Below are 17,171 nucleotides of genomic sequence, written 5' to 3'. Positions count from 1 at the left end.
TTCAACTGAAACCTCTTATGCTTCAGTTTGTACCCATTGCCCTTTGTCCTGTCGCTGGACACCACTGCAAAGAGTCTGGCTCCATCCTTGTGACTTCCACCCTTAAGATATTTGTATGTATAATATCATAATTTGCTTCTATCAAAGTAAATTTATCAGTAGCTAAATATCAAGAAGACAAAACTACCAACTTATTTAAAATGTGAGGAATATATTAGTAAGCAACAAAATTCCATTAAAATTTTGCCATGAACATACTTTTACATTACAGTGTACTAAGCCATTTTTGTTAGAGTTACCCTAACAAAATAAATCATGATTGCTGTCATTCTTTCTTTCTTATACAGAATTAGCAGTGTAATCCTGTTTTGGTATTAATCACTATAGTTTCAACAGCATGTGCCATTAATTCACCTTAATGTGCTGCAACCAATCAATACTTAGTCTGTAAACTCATTTGTTCTTTGGCTCTACATGGCAAAAATCATTGTCTTAAAATAGCTCTTTTTATCATCTTCAAGGTGAAGAACTGTTTGGATAAACTCTGTAGCTAAGCTTTCAGAGGTTGTATTAATCTTACTCATGCTAAAATCATGCTCTTCAAACCATTTAACATGTGTTTTTCTGATATTCTGAAATATGTTTTCAAATAATACTACAGAAGCCTGAAATTGCTTTTGTGAAGTTTAAGAGGTTTTTACCCAGTGAATACCCACAGATCTCTCACTTTGTAAAACATGGTAGTTCACACACTAAACACTTTGCAAAGGTTAAGTCACTCAGTATTCAGTAATTACTATGAACTGCTAACATGGTGCAATATGAATGACATATTTTTTAAAGCATCACTCAGGCTTCATCTGTTAATCTTTGTTGCTATTCCAGAATGTGAACTTTCGCTGCGGTTTGTTGTGTTGTGTGGCTCAAGCCACTATCTGTGCTACATTTCAACAAGAGAAAACTGGAAATCAGCTCTCCCAGACACTTAATTCTCACCGCTGCCTTCCTCTCCTAGCATTATTGCACTGGCAGATTTGCATGCACCACATAAACCTTATAAGAATTTCCTTTTTTCACCTTATAAGATAGCTCTCACCTCACTGAACTTCCTTGGCCTTTACCATGAGCTTGACACAGAGTTTGCAGGCTTATTCCATGTTAGAATGAGAGTGAATGATGACAGCAAGATGGATCAAGAAACTTCCTTTGGGAATATACCATATATATCAGAATGACAAAGTAAGGGAACAAAAGTGAGTAGACTGAGCCTGCGACTAAACAGATGGACACCAAACCAGATGTAGTTGGGTTTGCTTCCCCTAAGCAGATTCATAAACTAAAACTCTCTCCTTGCTCCTCTGAGAGCTCAGCTTCAGATGACGAAGGGGAAATAGACTTAGCATTGGATTTGGCCAGCGTCTGTGGCAGCTGAAGCACTAATGAGGACCAAGTGTGAAAAAGTAATCATCAGAACTGCTTGCCCATCTACTTTCTCCCAGTTCATTGTTCCAATAATTTGCCAAGTGGCACTACTTAAGCCCCCTGTAGGCCAGCTCACACTTTGGATGAACCAGGACCATATTTTAGTTCAATTATCTTTCCCATCCTTTTCCTTGCATAAATGAATCATGATTCAACTGTATCTGGCCCACTGCTAAAGGGTACTAGCTGGCAGGAGTATTGGCAACCAACTAATTTGATATGGTTCCTTCAGGTCTACCAAAGAAGAAGAAGAAGAAAAAAGCTGAAACCTCTTCTTTCCCTGGGGAGTGACACAACTTATAATTATTTTTTTTTTTCCCATAGTAAATCTACCAAGGCACCTATACCCCAAAGCCATACTTTACTGCCTGACTCCTTATAATGGATGACAGAGCAATTGAAAGAAAGCATCCAGGAATCCAGGCAGGTCCAAGAGGAGAGGAGTGAGATATGACCATACATGACTGAAATACTGTTTTGCATTACACAAGGAATTATTAATATATCGGTAACGTTTTCTGCCTAAGTCCTAACAGAGTTGTGCCACTGTGAAATGCTTTCTGCGGCTGCTCTCAGGTTGTGCTTGGGAGGAAGAGAAGTGGGAAACTTGCAGATCTTGGGGTTCACAAGGCATGCACTCACAGCATTTGCTGTGCCAGTATTCGCATTCAATCCACTCCCCATAAACCAAGATGCTTTCTGTTTTGGAGACACAGAATCTTAAAAAGATCTAAGACATAAAAATGGGGAGAGGTGCAAGTCTTCAGTTTACTTTTTTAGAGATATGCTAATTGGCATCAAATGGTAATATCACTCCTCTGAAGTTGAATTCCCAATTACTTTTTCCATCTACATAATTACTAGCAAGAAAAAAGATTACGTACTAAAGGGCCATGTCAGAAAGAGCAGCAAAATACATTTGAATCCAACTGTTTGTGTTCTAATCTTATCATTTTTATAACCTTCATATATGTGAAAATAGTGGTAATAATAATAATGCACTTCTTACATTTATGTTGAAAAGTCAGACATGATAATAAAGCTTCCCAAGTCAAAACACAAAGAAAAAAAAAAAAAAAAAGACAAAAGACATTACATTTGAGGTAAACAGCAGACTGCCTTATAATAATTTCTTCCATAGCCTGTGTTACTTCCACTTTCTGTAATTAGATGTGGTGTCTGACAGCATGTGCTTTGAGAGCATAAGCAGAGATCACACAGCTCCTGGAAGTAACTTATAAATAATGAAATAATCACCCATTCAGATACAAACACCAAAGAGATGGATCAACTTTTTCTGCTACATCTTGCATAAAAAGTTCCTTTTGAGTGCCACACCATCAATGTGCAATATTTAAAGCAGAAAATTATCATGCCTCTTTTGTTCTAGTGAGCACACCAAAAGACTCACTTTGCATTAAACAATGCACTGCAGAAACACAGAGACCAGCTCATATCCCCTAGGCATTAGCCTTCGAGACACTCATTCTCTCTGTACTTGCAGAATAGCACACAATGAGGCAAACACAGCCTGGGTTTCACTCCATTGAGTTCAGTGCTATTACATGAAGAACTAATTTATTCAAACACATCTTAGTGATTATACAAGCACTTTTAATGAGTTGTAGGTGAACACTGGCTTACCCTCCGGCTTTTTGGGGGCTAAGGGACTCTCTGCTTTCCAAAATATAAAATAATCTTATTTTTCTTGGTTCAAGACTGGCCTGATTAATGGAGAAAGAGCTCTCAGGATACTACTCAGATTGCCAGTTGTTCAGGGAAAGTGATGCTCAAAAAAAAAAAAAAAAAAAAAAAAAACCCAAAACAAACCAGCCTCATAGTCCCATAGATAACATCTTGATTTTACCCTTCCACTATACATGGGGAAAAAGGTGTAGAGGGACTAAACAGATGTCATTCCAGAGTGCACTAAGCATGCAATGAAGGGAAGGTGATGCTGTGATCTCCATCTTCTTGAGAAGTTGGGAATTACAGCAATTCTTAACCCCTGCTGTGCTATATCACAGGACTGGAAAGTGGTGGTCACCAGGACATAGTGTGGCAAGGAGGGGGAAGAATTAGAGCTGTGATATTAACTGAGAGGAAGAAAAAAGATCAGAAACTATAATCTTAGATCCAGAAAATGCTAAGATACATTCACTGCCCCCAGTACTGAATTGATAAAGTCTATATGGCACTGTTCTGCGTGAATTTGCTAACTTGCCTTGCATCTCTGAATTCTAAATACCCTGATATATAAAAATATCCTGATGTATAGAATGCTGTTGTTTTATTTTTCTACATACCCATATTTTTCAGACATTACACCATATTCTGCTTTCTACACCATCAGGATTACCAGCAGAGTTCTAATTCAATGACAATTGAAAGCATAATAACCGTTTTATGACCATAGCTTCCCAACACTTCTCTCTTTGATTTGTATATTTAATAGGACTCAAGGATACATATGCAGTCACTAAAGATAATGGTATAAACAACTTACAGACAGAATTTTTGTGGTTACTGTCTTTGCTGGGTAACATCTTAACTCCTCTTGATTTCAGTTCAATTGCTTTTTTTACTGAAAAAAAACAAGCAAACAAAAAGAAGATAATTAATTGTTAAACCATGTAGAAATGACACAGAGCAGCCAAATCATACATTACAATAATACAAAGCTACACAGGAATCCTACAAGCAGACTGAAATAACTGCAGTTTCTGTGATAATCCAAATACATTTTTACAATTTACAGTAATTTTTACATTTTACATTTATCATGTTTCAGAAGATGTCCTTTCTAAACAGACATTATCAGGATTTGCAATATTTTGAATTCAAGTTTCCTTAGGGTCAAAGAAAAGGAAAAGCTGTCTTAATTACATATATAGGTTTCCTATGTTTGCCACTGCATATGGCAAAATCTTAAATATTTTTAAAACTTATTTCTTACATAAAATGCACAGTACATTATATACACATATCTGAGGACCACAAGCTTTAAATGCAATATTCACATCTGCTTTTATTTGATTCACTCTTCAGTAGTAGACATGGTTTTAGTTCAGCTTCCTAAGGAGATTAAGGTTATAGGATCACAGTATGTTACATTCTTTGACTCACCTAACCCCTTTTGAATCAACAGGGCAATTTCAACTGAATTAGAAAGAGAGTAAGAGCTCTCAAAGGGACAAAGTTTTGTGAGAGAGAACAGATGCATCAGAGGTTTAATATCTGTTTTCTCTGTTTAGCCAGCTGAATGGCTGATAAAACTCCCAGCCTATCCCTACTAAGTAGTTAGGGCACCATAAGAGGGATCAGGAGCAAAGTAGCAAGAGACATAAGAAAAAACTAGTGCAGTTATACATCAACAAACACATAGGGTAGAATTTTAATTGTAATGGTAGGAGAAAAAGGTAAAAACATAGGACTTATTCACAGGCAATTTGTTGTCTCTGTGGCTTGGGAACAACTTGATCAACTGAAAATAAAATCAAATATAGAAAATAATTGTGAAACAAGCCTGGACAGTTCAAAACTATTGTGTGAAAAACAATAGTAATAGCAAAATAGCTAGTGACTGACTTTGTGTATCAGAATGTTAATGACAACATCATGATGCATGTCAGTAACAAAAACATTACAAAAAGCAGAAATCCTTTCCTGATTCATATTAAATACTTTTTTTTTCCTAGAGCTTGCAGTGTTTCACAATCTTTAAATGCAGCCATTTATCCTAGATACAAACAGAAACAAAACATCAACTGGAACACATCTAAAAGGGCAGTACTTTGTTCCTCAAACTATATAAATATATAAATTAATACCACAGATTATCAGTTATGCTTTTGCCAATGTACAGGATAAATTTTATGATGAATACATTATACATTAATCTGTATGCAAATATTTCTAAATGAAGTGATAGGAACAGCAAGTTAACATGTGTTTGAACATCACATTAAAAATCATTATTTCATTGTATTGTTTCTATATTGGACTTTTGCTGCTTTTGCAACCCCAGAGCGAAGCAGGCTGTTCTGAACTGCTGAAATTGGGCAAGCACTGCAGAAAGTACTTTTTGTGCTATGTATGTTGCAAGTGCAGACGTTTATGTCTGAACCTGGAAAACAGGTGTTCAAATGATGAAAGATGATTGAAACACAATTGTAGCTGCATGGGATGAAATGGATTTGATATCAGTATGGTGTTTTCTTTTCTTCTAAGACAGGAACACATCAATGCAGACAGTAAGGCTAATACCCCCAAGGACTTCTGGAAGGGTAAACTTCATGGGTATGGGGCTTTTTTTAGGATTACTTTCTAGGTACTAAAATTTCCATCAAGTGCCACCTTATGTTCTGTTTCTTAGCCTGCATAACCAGTCTGTTACAATAATTCCAATTTTAATGAAAAATGAACAGCACAACTCTTGTAATGAATATTTGGGATATTGTCTGGAGTTGTGGCCTCTCCATCAGCATGAATTTCACAATTTATTAATATCTGTGTCATGTAAAAAATATGACTAGTTCTTGGAGGATTCAAAACGCACATTGCTTACATTCATGGATGAGTGGTAAAACCATTGAGTTATTATTATACAACGGATAGAGAAAAGAACTATACTCTTTTCCTCCTCTTTGTCCTGCGACCCTATTTTAGGGTGAAAGTGGCAATCATCAGTCAAATCCCTTGTGGGAGTTCACTCTTGAAGGTATTTGTTAGACATACTTGAAGCACGCTTCTTGGGAATGAGGAAAAATGATATCCATCAGCTTTAGTTTGAAATACAGTGGGCATAAATTGAAACAAGAGAGGTTCTGACTTGATAGATGAAAAACTTTTTCAACTATTAGGACAGTCAAGCATTGAAACAGATCCAGCAGTTTCCATCCTTGGAGATTTTTCACATGTCAAGAAAAAGGCATTCTGTATCTCTCTGAAAGAACATTAGATAGGAGATTCACAATACTTAAGATCAGTCATCTAAAATGTATGTTTTATGAAGAGAAATAGCTATCTCAACGGGCCAATTCATCCCCTTCTAAGATAGGCACAATGAATCATCCTCTGGAGATGCCTTTTCCTCTCCATAAAATATAACAGGAACATATACCACTTGCTCAAGCTAGATCCTTACATTTTAGACAGTAACATTAGGTGGCGTGAGCTTTTATGTCTGGTGAATTTTAACAGCCAAATGTAGGTATCTGTGAGACACAGGGATCCGTTAGGTTGAATGGGATAGTTTTGAGACATAAATACCAAACTTCTACCTCTATTATACTTGTGTGTGCAAGTTTTTGCATGCAGCCTGCATACTATCTTCTGTTTTTTCAAAGCATTAAGCAAGTATAGTCTTTAAAAAAACCTGTCAACTTCTGAAGGAGAAATAGACACCACTGAACACTGTGATTTGAATGAACTTGTTCAACCTCTTCTGTAACATAAAATAAATACTCTAAATTGCACTTTTTGTAACCATTTAAACCCAATTTGAATATCTTTTCTGAGATGCTTCTTTTCTACTTCCTGATTGCTCTTTTATTAACAAGGTTTTCTTGATTTCAAAGATGATTTGCCATTTAGTAGCACAAAAATAGGAATGGGTTTATGTTAATAATGTCAGATACGAACAGCACTTTCCACCTTTTAAGTGATTACTTTTTAAAAATTGCATAACTTTATGCTGCCTTCACCTAAACATTCAGTTAAGCTAACTGAATTAACTCACTTCATCTTTTTCTGTTAATAATAACTTCAAGACTCTTTTGGAGATGAGATACCCATTCAGGGAGGAAGGCAGAGCTGAGCACTGGAAGTCCAAAACAATCTTATCAGCCTACTGGAAAGCACCAGTAGTATTCCTTAGCTTTTTGCTATAGCTAAATTAAACTCAGACATGAAAAGAACTAAATTAAACTCAGCCATGAAAAGAATATATGACTGGCATTATTTGAATGGATCATGAAAGTTAAATTTTCAAGTTGTAAGTCTCCATTCAAACCTATTCTGATTTCTATGAAGCTCTAAGTTTCTAATATATTTGAACCTGTGTGAAGAAAATATGTATTACCCCAAGCACAATTACCTTGCAGTAAAGATTATGACAATTTAGCAGAAATATAGTTTGAAGAAAGTACAAGAATCACAGAATCACAGAATGGTTGAGGTTGTAAGGGGCCTCTTGTCCAACCCCCTTGCTCAAGCAGGGCCACCTAGAGTCGGTTGCCCAGGATGAATCAATGAGTAAAATTTCAGTATTTGATAACAATCAGGAGGATATCAAAATAAAAGTAGCAATGAGACATTAGAAGGACAGTCCCTACATCCAAAAAATTAGCCTGCAATGTTTTAAAAATCTTATTAGATTACATAATAATAATAATAATAATAATAATAATCTGTATCTGTATCTGAATAAAGGTAGTTTGATACATTCGAGACCTGCTGCCATTCTGCCATTGAAAAGGTTGTCCTAGAAAGCTAATTCTCCTATACATTTTCCCTGCCCAAGGCATTTGAAGTACAAAATATAACTGGCAAACCATCTGTGTTCACTTAAGTGAAGAGATGAGAATAAACAGAACATTGAATGTTTAAAACACTTGTATATGTTTGGGTAAGCAAGACCTAATATTGTTGAGAAAGTTCATATCAACAATGAGTTTAAGAAAAATGTTCAAAAATAACTAAGCTCAGATAAATTTCAGTAAGAGGTTTTATATACAGACTGAAGTCTGGAGAATTTCAAAAAGGCCTTTCATGACCCATAGACTCGGGAATGATAAGACAAGCACCAACAAATGAAGTTAACAAGACTAAGACTTCAAACTAATAAAAGTAAGTGGGTTTTTTTTTTTTTTTTTTCATACAAGAAGTAGTAGACATGTGAAACTCTTTGGCAAAAGGCACTGGCAAATGTGGATGCAAGAAGTCTGCAAATCTACTTCAGGCCATGGCTGGAGGCAGGCATGGGTTACATAGATCCCTTTATGAATGTTCATGACTATTACGCTTCTCTAACTCTTAACTATCTTTGTGGGTTGAAGAAAAGGCCAAAATTAATTGAGCAGGCAACTCTTTGGTACAAAGGAAAAACTATTCTTCCTCATCACATTACTTAAGCAGACTATGACCTGTACTATGATACCTTTAGACATTGTTACAGCAAATATGCTTCTATTGTACATGGAAGATGACCTTCTTTTGGAAACTCATCCTGTCCTTGTAGACAAGATAGCTGTTTGTGGCCTTGATGAGTAAGTACTGTCCCTCTGGGCAGAAGCATCAGGACTTCCTACGGAACATAACTATTACTCACAGTTTGAGATTGTCCTCAGTCTTGAAGCTGGAGAACTCTTGGGGCTGAACTTTCATTCTGCCTTTAGACACCAAGATTGCCATGGTATTACTAGCCTCTCAGCACAGCTTTGTGCTTCTGCAAGCTATCAGCCTGGATAGTCAGACAATCCTCAGTTCCATGTAGGTTGGGTATTTCTGTTCTGATTTTTAGATCTTCCTTGTAACATCAGGAGTGTATGACACTCGTTGTTTTATATTCAAATGAAATTAACATAAATATTAGATTTCATATTAGCTTTGTTAGGTTACTTAATTAGAACAGGAGTAGTGTAAGATTTTGTTCATTATTCAGCAAGATTATTGTTTTTTTCTAAGTTTTCTAATGCATTTTGAATTATTTGCACCTCACTGAAATTATTTGATTATAGTTGTCAGATTCTGATTTCGGTTATACCTGTATATACCTGGTATAATAGATCTTTTCTACACCATGATTTTATGCCTAGTCAAAAATGATTATGAAAAATTATTGTGAAGTAAAATAACCTATGATTTAATGTTTGGGGTTTTATTTTAAACAAATCACTATATCACATATTTTAAGCATTATAATGTTTTCTTAGCTCAAAGAATACTCACAGAATATTTGAACTTTTAAAATTGATAAATTGCAAAGAGTTGCCTTAATGAAATTTTCTTTTTTCTGCTCTTAATCAGCTATATAATGGTAGATCAGATATACTGCAAAAAAAGGAGAAAAGGACACAGTTTTCTACATACTTTGTTGAAGTATGTAGAAAGTACTCATGTTTCAGTGAGTCCTTTACTACAATGAGATTTAATGAACTTGATGAAATTTTATCAGTAGGGAGAAGATTTAGAGGAACATTTCTCATGTTCAAAATGAACTGTGATGTCTTATGACTTTAAAAATCTATTAATCAGTGTATTTTCATTAATCATACTTAAATACACAGTCATCTTTTTCTTCTTCTTTGTCTCAGAAAACTGGAAATATAAAAATTATTGTAAAAGTCATATATTTCTAGACTGATTTTTTAGAAATAATGCACCTTAAGTGCACCTTAAAAATGTAAAAGACTTTTTTTTTTTTATTATTTTATTTTTGAAAGTGAAAACAGTCATTGGTAGTATCAGCTTTATTTTCTAGAGCCATGAGGCACTTCGGTATACTATGCTTTCTCTACATTCCTACCTCTCTATAATTCAGAAGGAAAATTTTCTCCATTTTCTTCTGCTTACATTTATTTCTAAGTAACTCACAAAAGAATTGCTCTACTGCCGTTACTATTGTAAAAGTATATTATACACAGCAGCTCATTACAGCAGCGATGGTTTCCTACAATTCATACAACAATGAATGTTTTAAAATAATTTTTATTTTCCACGGCTTTGTTTCCCAGGATGGTTCTTTGAAAACTGCCCTTCCAACCTCAGGTTTATTCCAATCTGCTCAGGAAATACAAAATCTGAAGGTTTGCTTTCTCATGATACTGTGTTTAAACAGTGTTTCTAATAATTACACATGACTAAATAAAAGCATGAAGCATTTAGTCTTGCAAATATTCCCTGCACATGTATACTTTTCTGCACACATATAGTTTTTTAATATATATATTGCACAGGTGCAAATAACTGTACAAAGTACAAAGTAATAGAGATTCAAGCTTGTGTATATAAGCAGTTCTGGAAGCACTACCCAAACAATTTGACTATTAAGCAAAACAGCTATATACAAATTTTTAATCCTGGCAGAATCAGTATATTTCCAAAAGTTAACTCAATAATTTAAATCTTGACCTCTGATGACTCTTCCATTTTAATTCTTCATGAGTCAATTTAATTACATGTTTTAAATGTTACACAGTTTAACATCCAGCTCTGGAGCCCTCAGCACAAGGACATGGAACTGTTGGAGCGGGTCCAGAGGAGGGCCACAAAAATGATCCGAGGGCTGGAGCACCTCTCCTATGAGGACAGGCTGAGGGAGTTGGGCTTGTTCAGCCTGGAGAAAAGAAGGCTGCGGGGAGACCTGATTGCGGCCTTTCAGTACTTAAAGGGGGCCTATAGGAAAGATGGGGAAAATCTTTTTAGTAGGGCCAGCTGTGTCAGGACAAGGGGTAATGGTTTTAAACTAAACCAGGGTAGGTTTAGATTGGATATAAGGAAGAAATTCTTTACAATGAGGGTGGTGAAACACTAGAACGGGTTGCCCAGAGAGGTAGTGGAGGCCCCATCCCTGGAAACATTCAAGGTCAGGTTGGACGGGGCTCTGAGCAACCTGATCTGGTTAAAGGTGCTCACTGCAGGGGGGTTGGACTAGATGACTTGCAAAGTTCCCTTCCTACCCAAAGCATTCTATAATTCTATGCTCCTACACAACATTTTGGAGCAAAGATGTTTTATCTGGGCTTTTTGTTTGATTTGAAGAAGATAAGACAGGACAGAATTTTTTTTTTTTTTTTAAACAAATCCTACATGCACCTCGAAACCAGTGACAACCTATCTGAAATCTACACAAAACACTGTCAGAATTCTCAGGAAAATTCAATGTATTTACATTTTTTCTCTGACACTGCAAGGTGCTTTTGAATGAACCACTGATTATAAACAGGAACTTGCAAGCTAACAGTTTTGGGGTTTTTTGTTTGTTTGTTTGTTTGTTTGTTTGTTTTTTAACATATGCAAGTTCTTGAAGTATAATTTCAAAGGAAGAAATCCACTTTTCTGTGAATTCTATTAATATATTATGAAGTACTTCTTCCTGTGGTTTATTATCCTCTCGTATTCTATGGAGTAATTAATTCTTATTTGAAGTTATATTTGAAAATATACTGAGAGAGGCCCTACAGAGTGTTGGAAGCTCTGTGTTTGCTAAGATGCAGGAGAGTGTTTCAGTTTTCTCAGAGAATATTGCATGCTGGGACTATAAAGGAAAACTTTCTAATATGTGTGTCTTTCGTTCCATCATCATACAAGCTTGTGTTAACTCAAAGAAAATAATTAAAGATTAAAACCCCACATAAATCTAAACTAAAAAGTTTAAAGCAAAGTATAATAAACAGTTACATGTACTTCCTACTCATCCATAAATTACCACTCAAATGTAAAACTAACTGGGAAAAAAACCCTCAAATTATCCAATGAAATTTCCCTAAAAAGGTAAAATTCACTTAGATTATTGACTTCCTTGAAGTACTTACTTTCCTTCTCTGATAGTAATTAACTACGAATTAACTAATAATTACAGAAACAATATGAAGGCAGGAGACAGTCAGCTTTCAGACCCAGCTTCTCCCATTGTGAAGCCTTTTTGGGTTTGCTTTTGGTTTTGTTTTGCTTTGTTTTGTAATTGGGTTTCTCCTATCTGATATGCAAGGTTTTGTAGAGTATTCGTAATCTGTGGTTGAAAATGATTTTCAAATTATCTGAATTACAACATAAAAAGTCTGTATCTATTTGTCATATATTTTCAGGTTGGCTATGAATTTCAAGCAAAAGGTGTCTTTTTTTAGTATTGCTTGACTTGTCATGAATGAGCCAAAAGCTGTACAAATGCAAGGTAGCAGGGAGTGTTTGGCATCAAGAACTTGCAGTCTTATTCTCTGGTTGTGTAATTTTGCTTAGGGGAGACTGGATGGAAATTAGTAAGAAGAAAAACATGGAAAAGTTAACTGAAAGTGAAGATGGTATGAAGCACAACTAATTGTCCATTTGTAGGACATAACAGAAATAATTTAATCTAGAGGGGGTTTTGAGGAGTTATGATACTCTGTAAACCTAAAAAGGGAAATGCAGAGAGGAAAGATACCTTTTGCAGTTCCAGTAGGGCTAGAACAAGAATTTACAGTCTGTAATCTGTATCAAGGGAAACTGTGGCTACACAACAAAAAAGCTTTTTAACAGTAAGAGTGATGAAGCCCTTGAACAAATTACCCAGAGAAGCTGTGGAATCTCAGCCATTAAAAGTTTTAAAGAACATGTTAAATTAAGGTCTGAAAACAGCAGTCAAATATACTTGTCTCCTTTCTGATATAGCATTAGCTTATCAAGATCCTTTTTAAACCTCTTTTCTGTTATTTCTTAATAGTAACCCATAGCCAGAAGTCATCTGGCTAAGAAACAGTAAGTGGCTAAGACCTTGGGGGGGGTGTGTGTGTGTGTGTGTGTGTGTGCTCCTAGGATTTCGAGTATATGAAATTAATTGATTACACATACGTTTAACTGCCTGTGTGCAAACAGGTAAATGGTGAACAGTACACAAGTCAAATCAAAGCCAGTTAAGATACAAGAAGCACATTTCAGTTAACTCGATCTAATTTACCCTCTTTTAGATCTAATATAGTTATACATTGAGAATACCTCTATGTGATTCCATAACAACGAAGTTAACACTTGCTGTTTGTCCTAGCACATTCTTTCTAACAGTTCTCACGTACGTCTTGGATGACATAACAATTTTTTCCCCAATTACCCAAATACATTAGTATATCGCCAGTTTTGCTTCCTGCATGAAATAACCTGTATGGCCTCAAATACTGGCTGCCACTCAAAGCTAAAATATTCTGACATCATCTGCTGGTACTTCCTCAAGCTGCTTCTTCTGCTGCTCTGCTGAGTTCAGCTCTTGGCGGCCTTTCACTGCAGATTTTTCCCAAGTACAGATATTTGAAGGTGAAGAGGAAAAGCATATTGCCCAGTACCTGGTGATCACAAGCAGGGCTCTTCCTGTCCAGCCTTAAGCCCAGTGTCACCATAAGGAATGCATTTGAATAATTCTCTGGTTTTGCTACAGCACAGGAAAAAATGCAGTATTTTCACTATTTTGTATATTGAGAGAGAGTGGAAGAGAGACATCTATTACAAAGACTGACACTTAGCTTTACATATTTTGCAGAGTTCAGTAAGAAACAGTGAAGTATTTGTTCTTGAAGGGAATTAGCAAATTTATCTCAGTACAGTGCAGAATTAATCAATTTCCTTTTCCTTCAGTTTCATTGCTCTAATTTTCTTCAAGTTGAGTACTCCTTTTCTGAAGCAGAGTATTTTCTTAATTCAGATTGCAGAGTCCAATTCAAGTGCCCTGTTTGCTTTGCTCTAGTGCCTTAGTCTTTCTGGGTTCTCCTCCAAAGATACAATTACAGGAGTACTGCCATTTTTTTTTTTGTCCTGGAAGAAATGATCTACAATTCCATGTTTGGCAGCATCAGTATTCTCTCTGGATTCTGCCTAGAGAGCAAACACTTATTTCTTATCATTCAAAGTCATGTGGAACCAGTAAATAGATCATTAGTGATCTCTAGGTTTCCTTCTGCTTCTCTATGGCCTGTTGTACTATGAATTCTTTCTAAAAGATTAGTATTTATGAGAATAAGGAAAAACAACCATTCTCAATCTTACCATTCATTTTAGTTTATGAAGGAAATTCTATAATTCTTCAATAAAACAAGGCCCCAGACTCAATAACCTAGGAGGATCCTTGCAAGCTTTCCTTCTCAGCTATCCACTTCTTGAATTTTGCAGAGGCATTGTCACTTTCTATAGGATCTCTAGTTTAAATCAATTTATGGCAATAATCCAAACCTCTGCCGTTTCTGTATTCCCTGCTATGCTGGTTTTGGCTGGGACAGAGTTAATTTTATTCATAGTAGCTAGTATGGGGCTATGTTTTGGATTTGGGGTGAAAACAGTGTTGATAACACAAGGATGTTTTTGTTATTGCTAAGCAGGGCTTGCACAGAGCCAAGGCCTTTTCTGCTTCTCACCCCACCCTGCCAATGAGTAGGCTGAGGGTGCACAGCCGGGACAGATGACCCCAACTGCCCAAAGCTATATTTAACATCATGGTCAGCATATAAAGCTGGGGAAGAAGTAAAATGAGAAAATTCAGAGTTACGGTGTTTGTCTTCCCAAATAAGTATTACATGTGATGAAGCCCTGCTTTCCTGGAGATGGCTGAACACCTGCCTGCCAATGGGAAGAAGTGAATGAATTCCTTATTTTGCTTTTCTTGTTTGCATGGTTTTTGCTTTACCTATTAAACTCTTTATCTCAATCCATGAGTTTTCTCATTTTTACTCTTCTGATTCTCTCTCCCATCCCACTGGGGGGAGTGAGCAAGTGGCTGGATGGTGCTTAGTTGCCAGCTGGGGTTAAACCACAACACCTTTCTGAAGAGTATTCTGTCTAATACACTATTCCAGCATTTCTCTCACTTACAGCTTTCAAAATCTTCCCTACTAATCAGTGTTATAACTCCAGAGCGCTTCACAGCAGGCATAGATGTTTCTACTATATGGCTGCCTGTAAAAGCTGTAGGTTCATGATCAGTTGGCTTCCTTTTTCCATAAATCCAGCAAAGTACTGCCTGTCATTATCAGGCCTTCCACCTGCTCCCTGTGCTTGAAATCTCTGCATGCAGTACTAGTGAATAAATGGCACAGCCCCAAGATAAATTTGTGTCACAATAGATTTTTATACAAATCTTTCACATTCTATGTGTATAAGCTGACACAGGATCTGCAAGTTTAAGAAGAAGCACATCCATTTGTTTTCCATTAACCTTCTGCACATTGCTTAGCTGGCCACTTGTCCCGATGGACTGCTTTAGCTCCTTTGTGCTATCAATAAGTTATATATCATAATAAAACAAGTTCAGTAGGCATCAAGTCTTCAATGTCTGTGGATGTCCTCCACAGTTCTGGAAAATAGTATCAATACAGTTTGCACAACGAATATATACTATCACAGAACAAACTGAGTAGTAGTATGTAGGGATTGTCTCTAAAATACATATAATAAAATGTGATCCACTCAGTGCCTTGTTTGAATGCCACCTCAACTACAATCTTTCAATTGTAGTGTCAAAAGCTGATTGATGGTTCTTCTCCATCAGTATCTCCATAGCACCACTTGGTGGGATGATCAAAACGTTCATCAGAAAATCCTATTCTGAAGTCAATATTTGCCCACCGTTTCAGGTTTTTTAGAGAAATTAAATCTGTAGTTTGGACTGAAAACATCTCTAAAACACAACTCTTACACTGATCATTTGACTGCTATCCATCACACAGCTGAACTTGAATGGAATTGTGGTAGATAATGAAGAAACTGCAAGTGTGGTAACACTGGCATGCCACTATTTGGTGTCTAATTTGTTCCCATGTAAAAACTGACCATGTGAAGGCTTTCAGTTTGTGCCAAATATGAAATAATGAGTCTAATTGATTTTGTGGTTCCATGTAGGTTACACATTTCCTTGAAACCTGTAGCTTAATTTGCATACCTCCATCACTCGTGCATATGCTCTCATTTTAAATATATAGGTCCACATCCTGCTGTTCTTTCTATATTGCTACTAGCTGGTTTAGAGATTAGTGAAATCTACATTTTCTTCAATGTTTTCCAAATGCGTATTTTTGCATTGGAAAATATGAAGTTCATTGAAGATGCGTCAAGAAGAGCACAGTAAACAACTGTTTTTCTGTCGGGTAGCCTTGGGACAGTGGTGTCTTCAAACAAGGGGTGTGGAAGACCTGGCATTGAGTGGGCATAACATGATTCTTGACAAAGAGTAGCTACCAAGTCTGGGGGAATGTTTCTTGCTTTGGAAGTATTTCAACATATAATTTAAATGTCACTTTTTATTTTCCAAGTAATGTGGGGGAAAACAGTGATATGTATAAAAAGTGTACCAATATGTTACACATGTTTTCAATGACAAATACAGTATTTTGACTAGTTTTATTGAGGACAACACCATGCCAAACAAGAGCCTAAGAATGAACAGCTGTTACTTATATCAGCATCTGCTTAGTGCTGACATGATGAAGCAGCTATGCCTGAGCCTTCTTAGCAACATAGAAACTTTACTAGACACTCAAGAAAGAAGTATTACCTGCAGCAACCTGATTGGAACTAAGTACAGGCTTCCACCTGTAATGAGCTTGCTCTTGTTTCTTCTGAAAATGACCAAGAATTAAGGGTTCATAATAATATGCTCCTATATGGTAGCTTAGCAGGAGGACTTTTTAATACAATGCCCTCATGTTAAGAAAAATCTGTATGTAATCTGAGTCTGTCAAATGTTTCATGCTGTTGGCATTGAGAAATTCTACCTAAAGTTTGAATTGAGAGTCTTGAGGACAAACCTTTATCCTAGGGTCCAATTCCTCTGTAGTCTTGGTAAATGTAGTTTTTAGATACATATATTTTCTTTTTGTCACTCTAAATATACTTTTGGGCTTAGCTTTAAATTTTTAGAAAAAGAAATATTTTGTCACACCAAAACAGACAAGATGGCCAATCTCTCTTCAGAATGTGCATTGCCTTTATAAGATGGCTGTTTAACAATAAAC

At 36.1% G+C, this 17,171-nt stretch overlaps 1 protein-coding gene across 1 annotated transcript in view; it reads right to left on the bottom strand.

The window, feature by feature from the left end:
• CSMD1 (CUB and Sushi multiple domains 1) overlaps positions 1–16,775 on the bottom strand; it is a gene marked incomplete at its 5' end in the record, with an annotated part of 480,927 nt that extends 464,152 nt beyond the window's left edge. The window contains 2 exons of the mRNA XM_009646490.1: positions 3,989–4,066; positions 16,712–16,775. Coding sequence (XP_009644785.1) covers positions 3,989–4,066; positions 16,712–16,775 — 142 coding nt within the window. The remainder of the gene's footprint in view (positions 1–3,988; positions 4,067–16,711) is intronic.
• Positions 16,776–17,171: the final 396 nt, after the last annotated feature.

This window comes from Egretta garzetta, unplaced genomic scaffold (assembly GCF_000687185.1).
Source record: "Egretta garzetta isolate BGI_Z169 unplaced genomic scaffold, ASM68718v1 scaffold601, whole genome shotgun sequence".
Taxonomy (NCBI): domain Eukaryota; kingdom Metazoa; phylum Chordata; class Aves; order Pelecaniformes; family Ardeidae; genus Egretta; species Egretta garzetta.
This window is presented reverse-complemented; position numbering and strand designations above follow the sequence as displayed.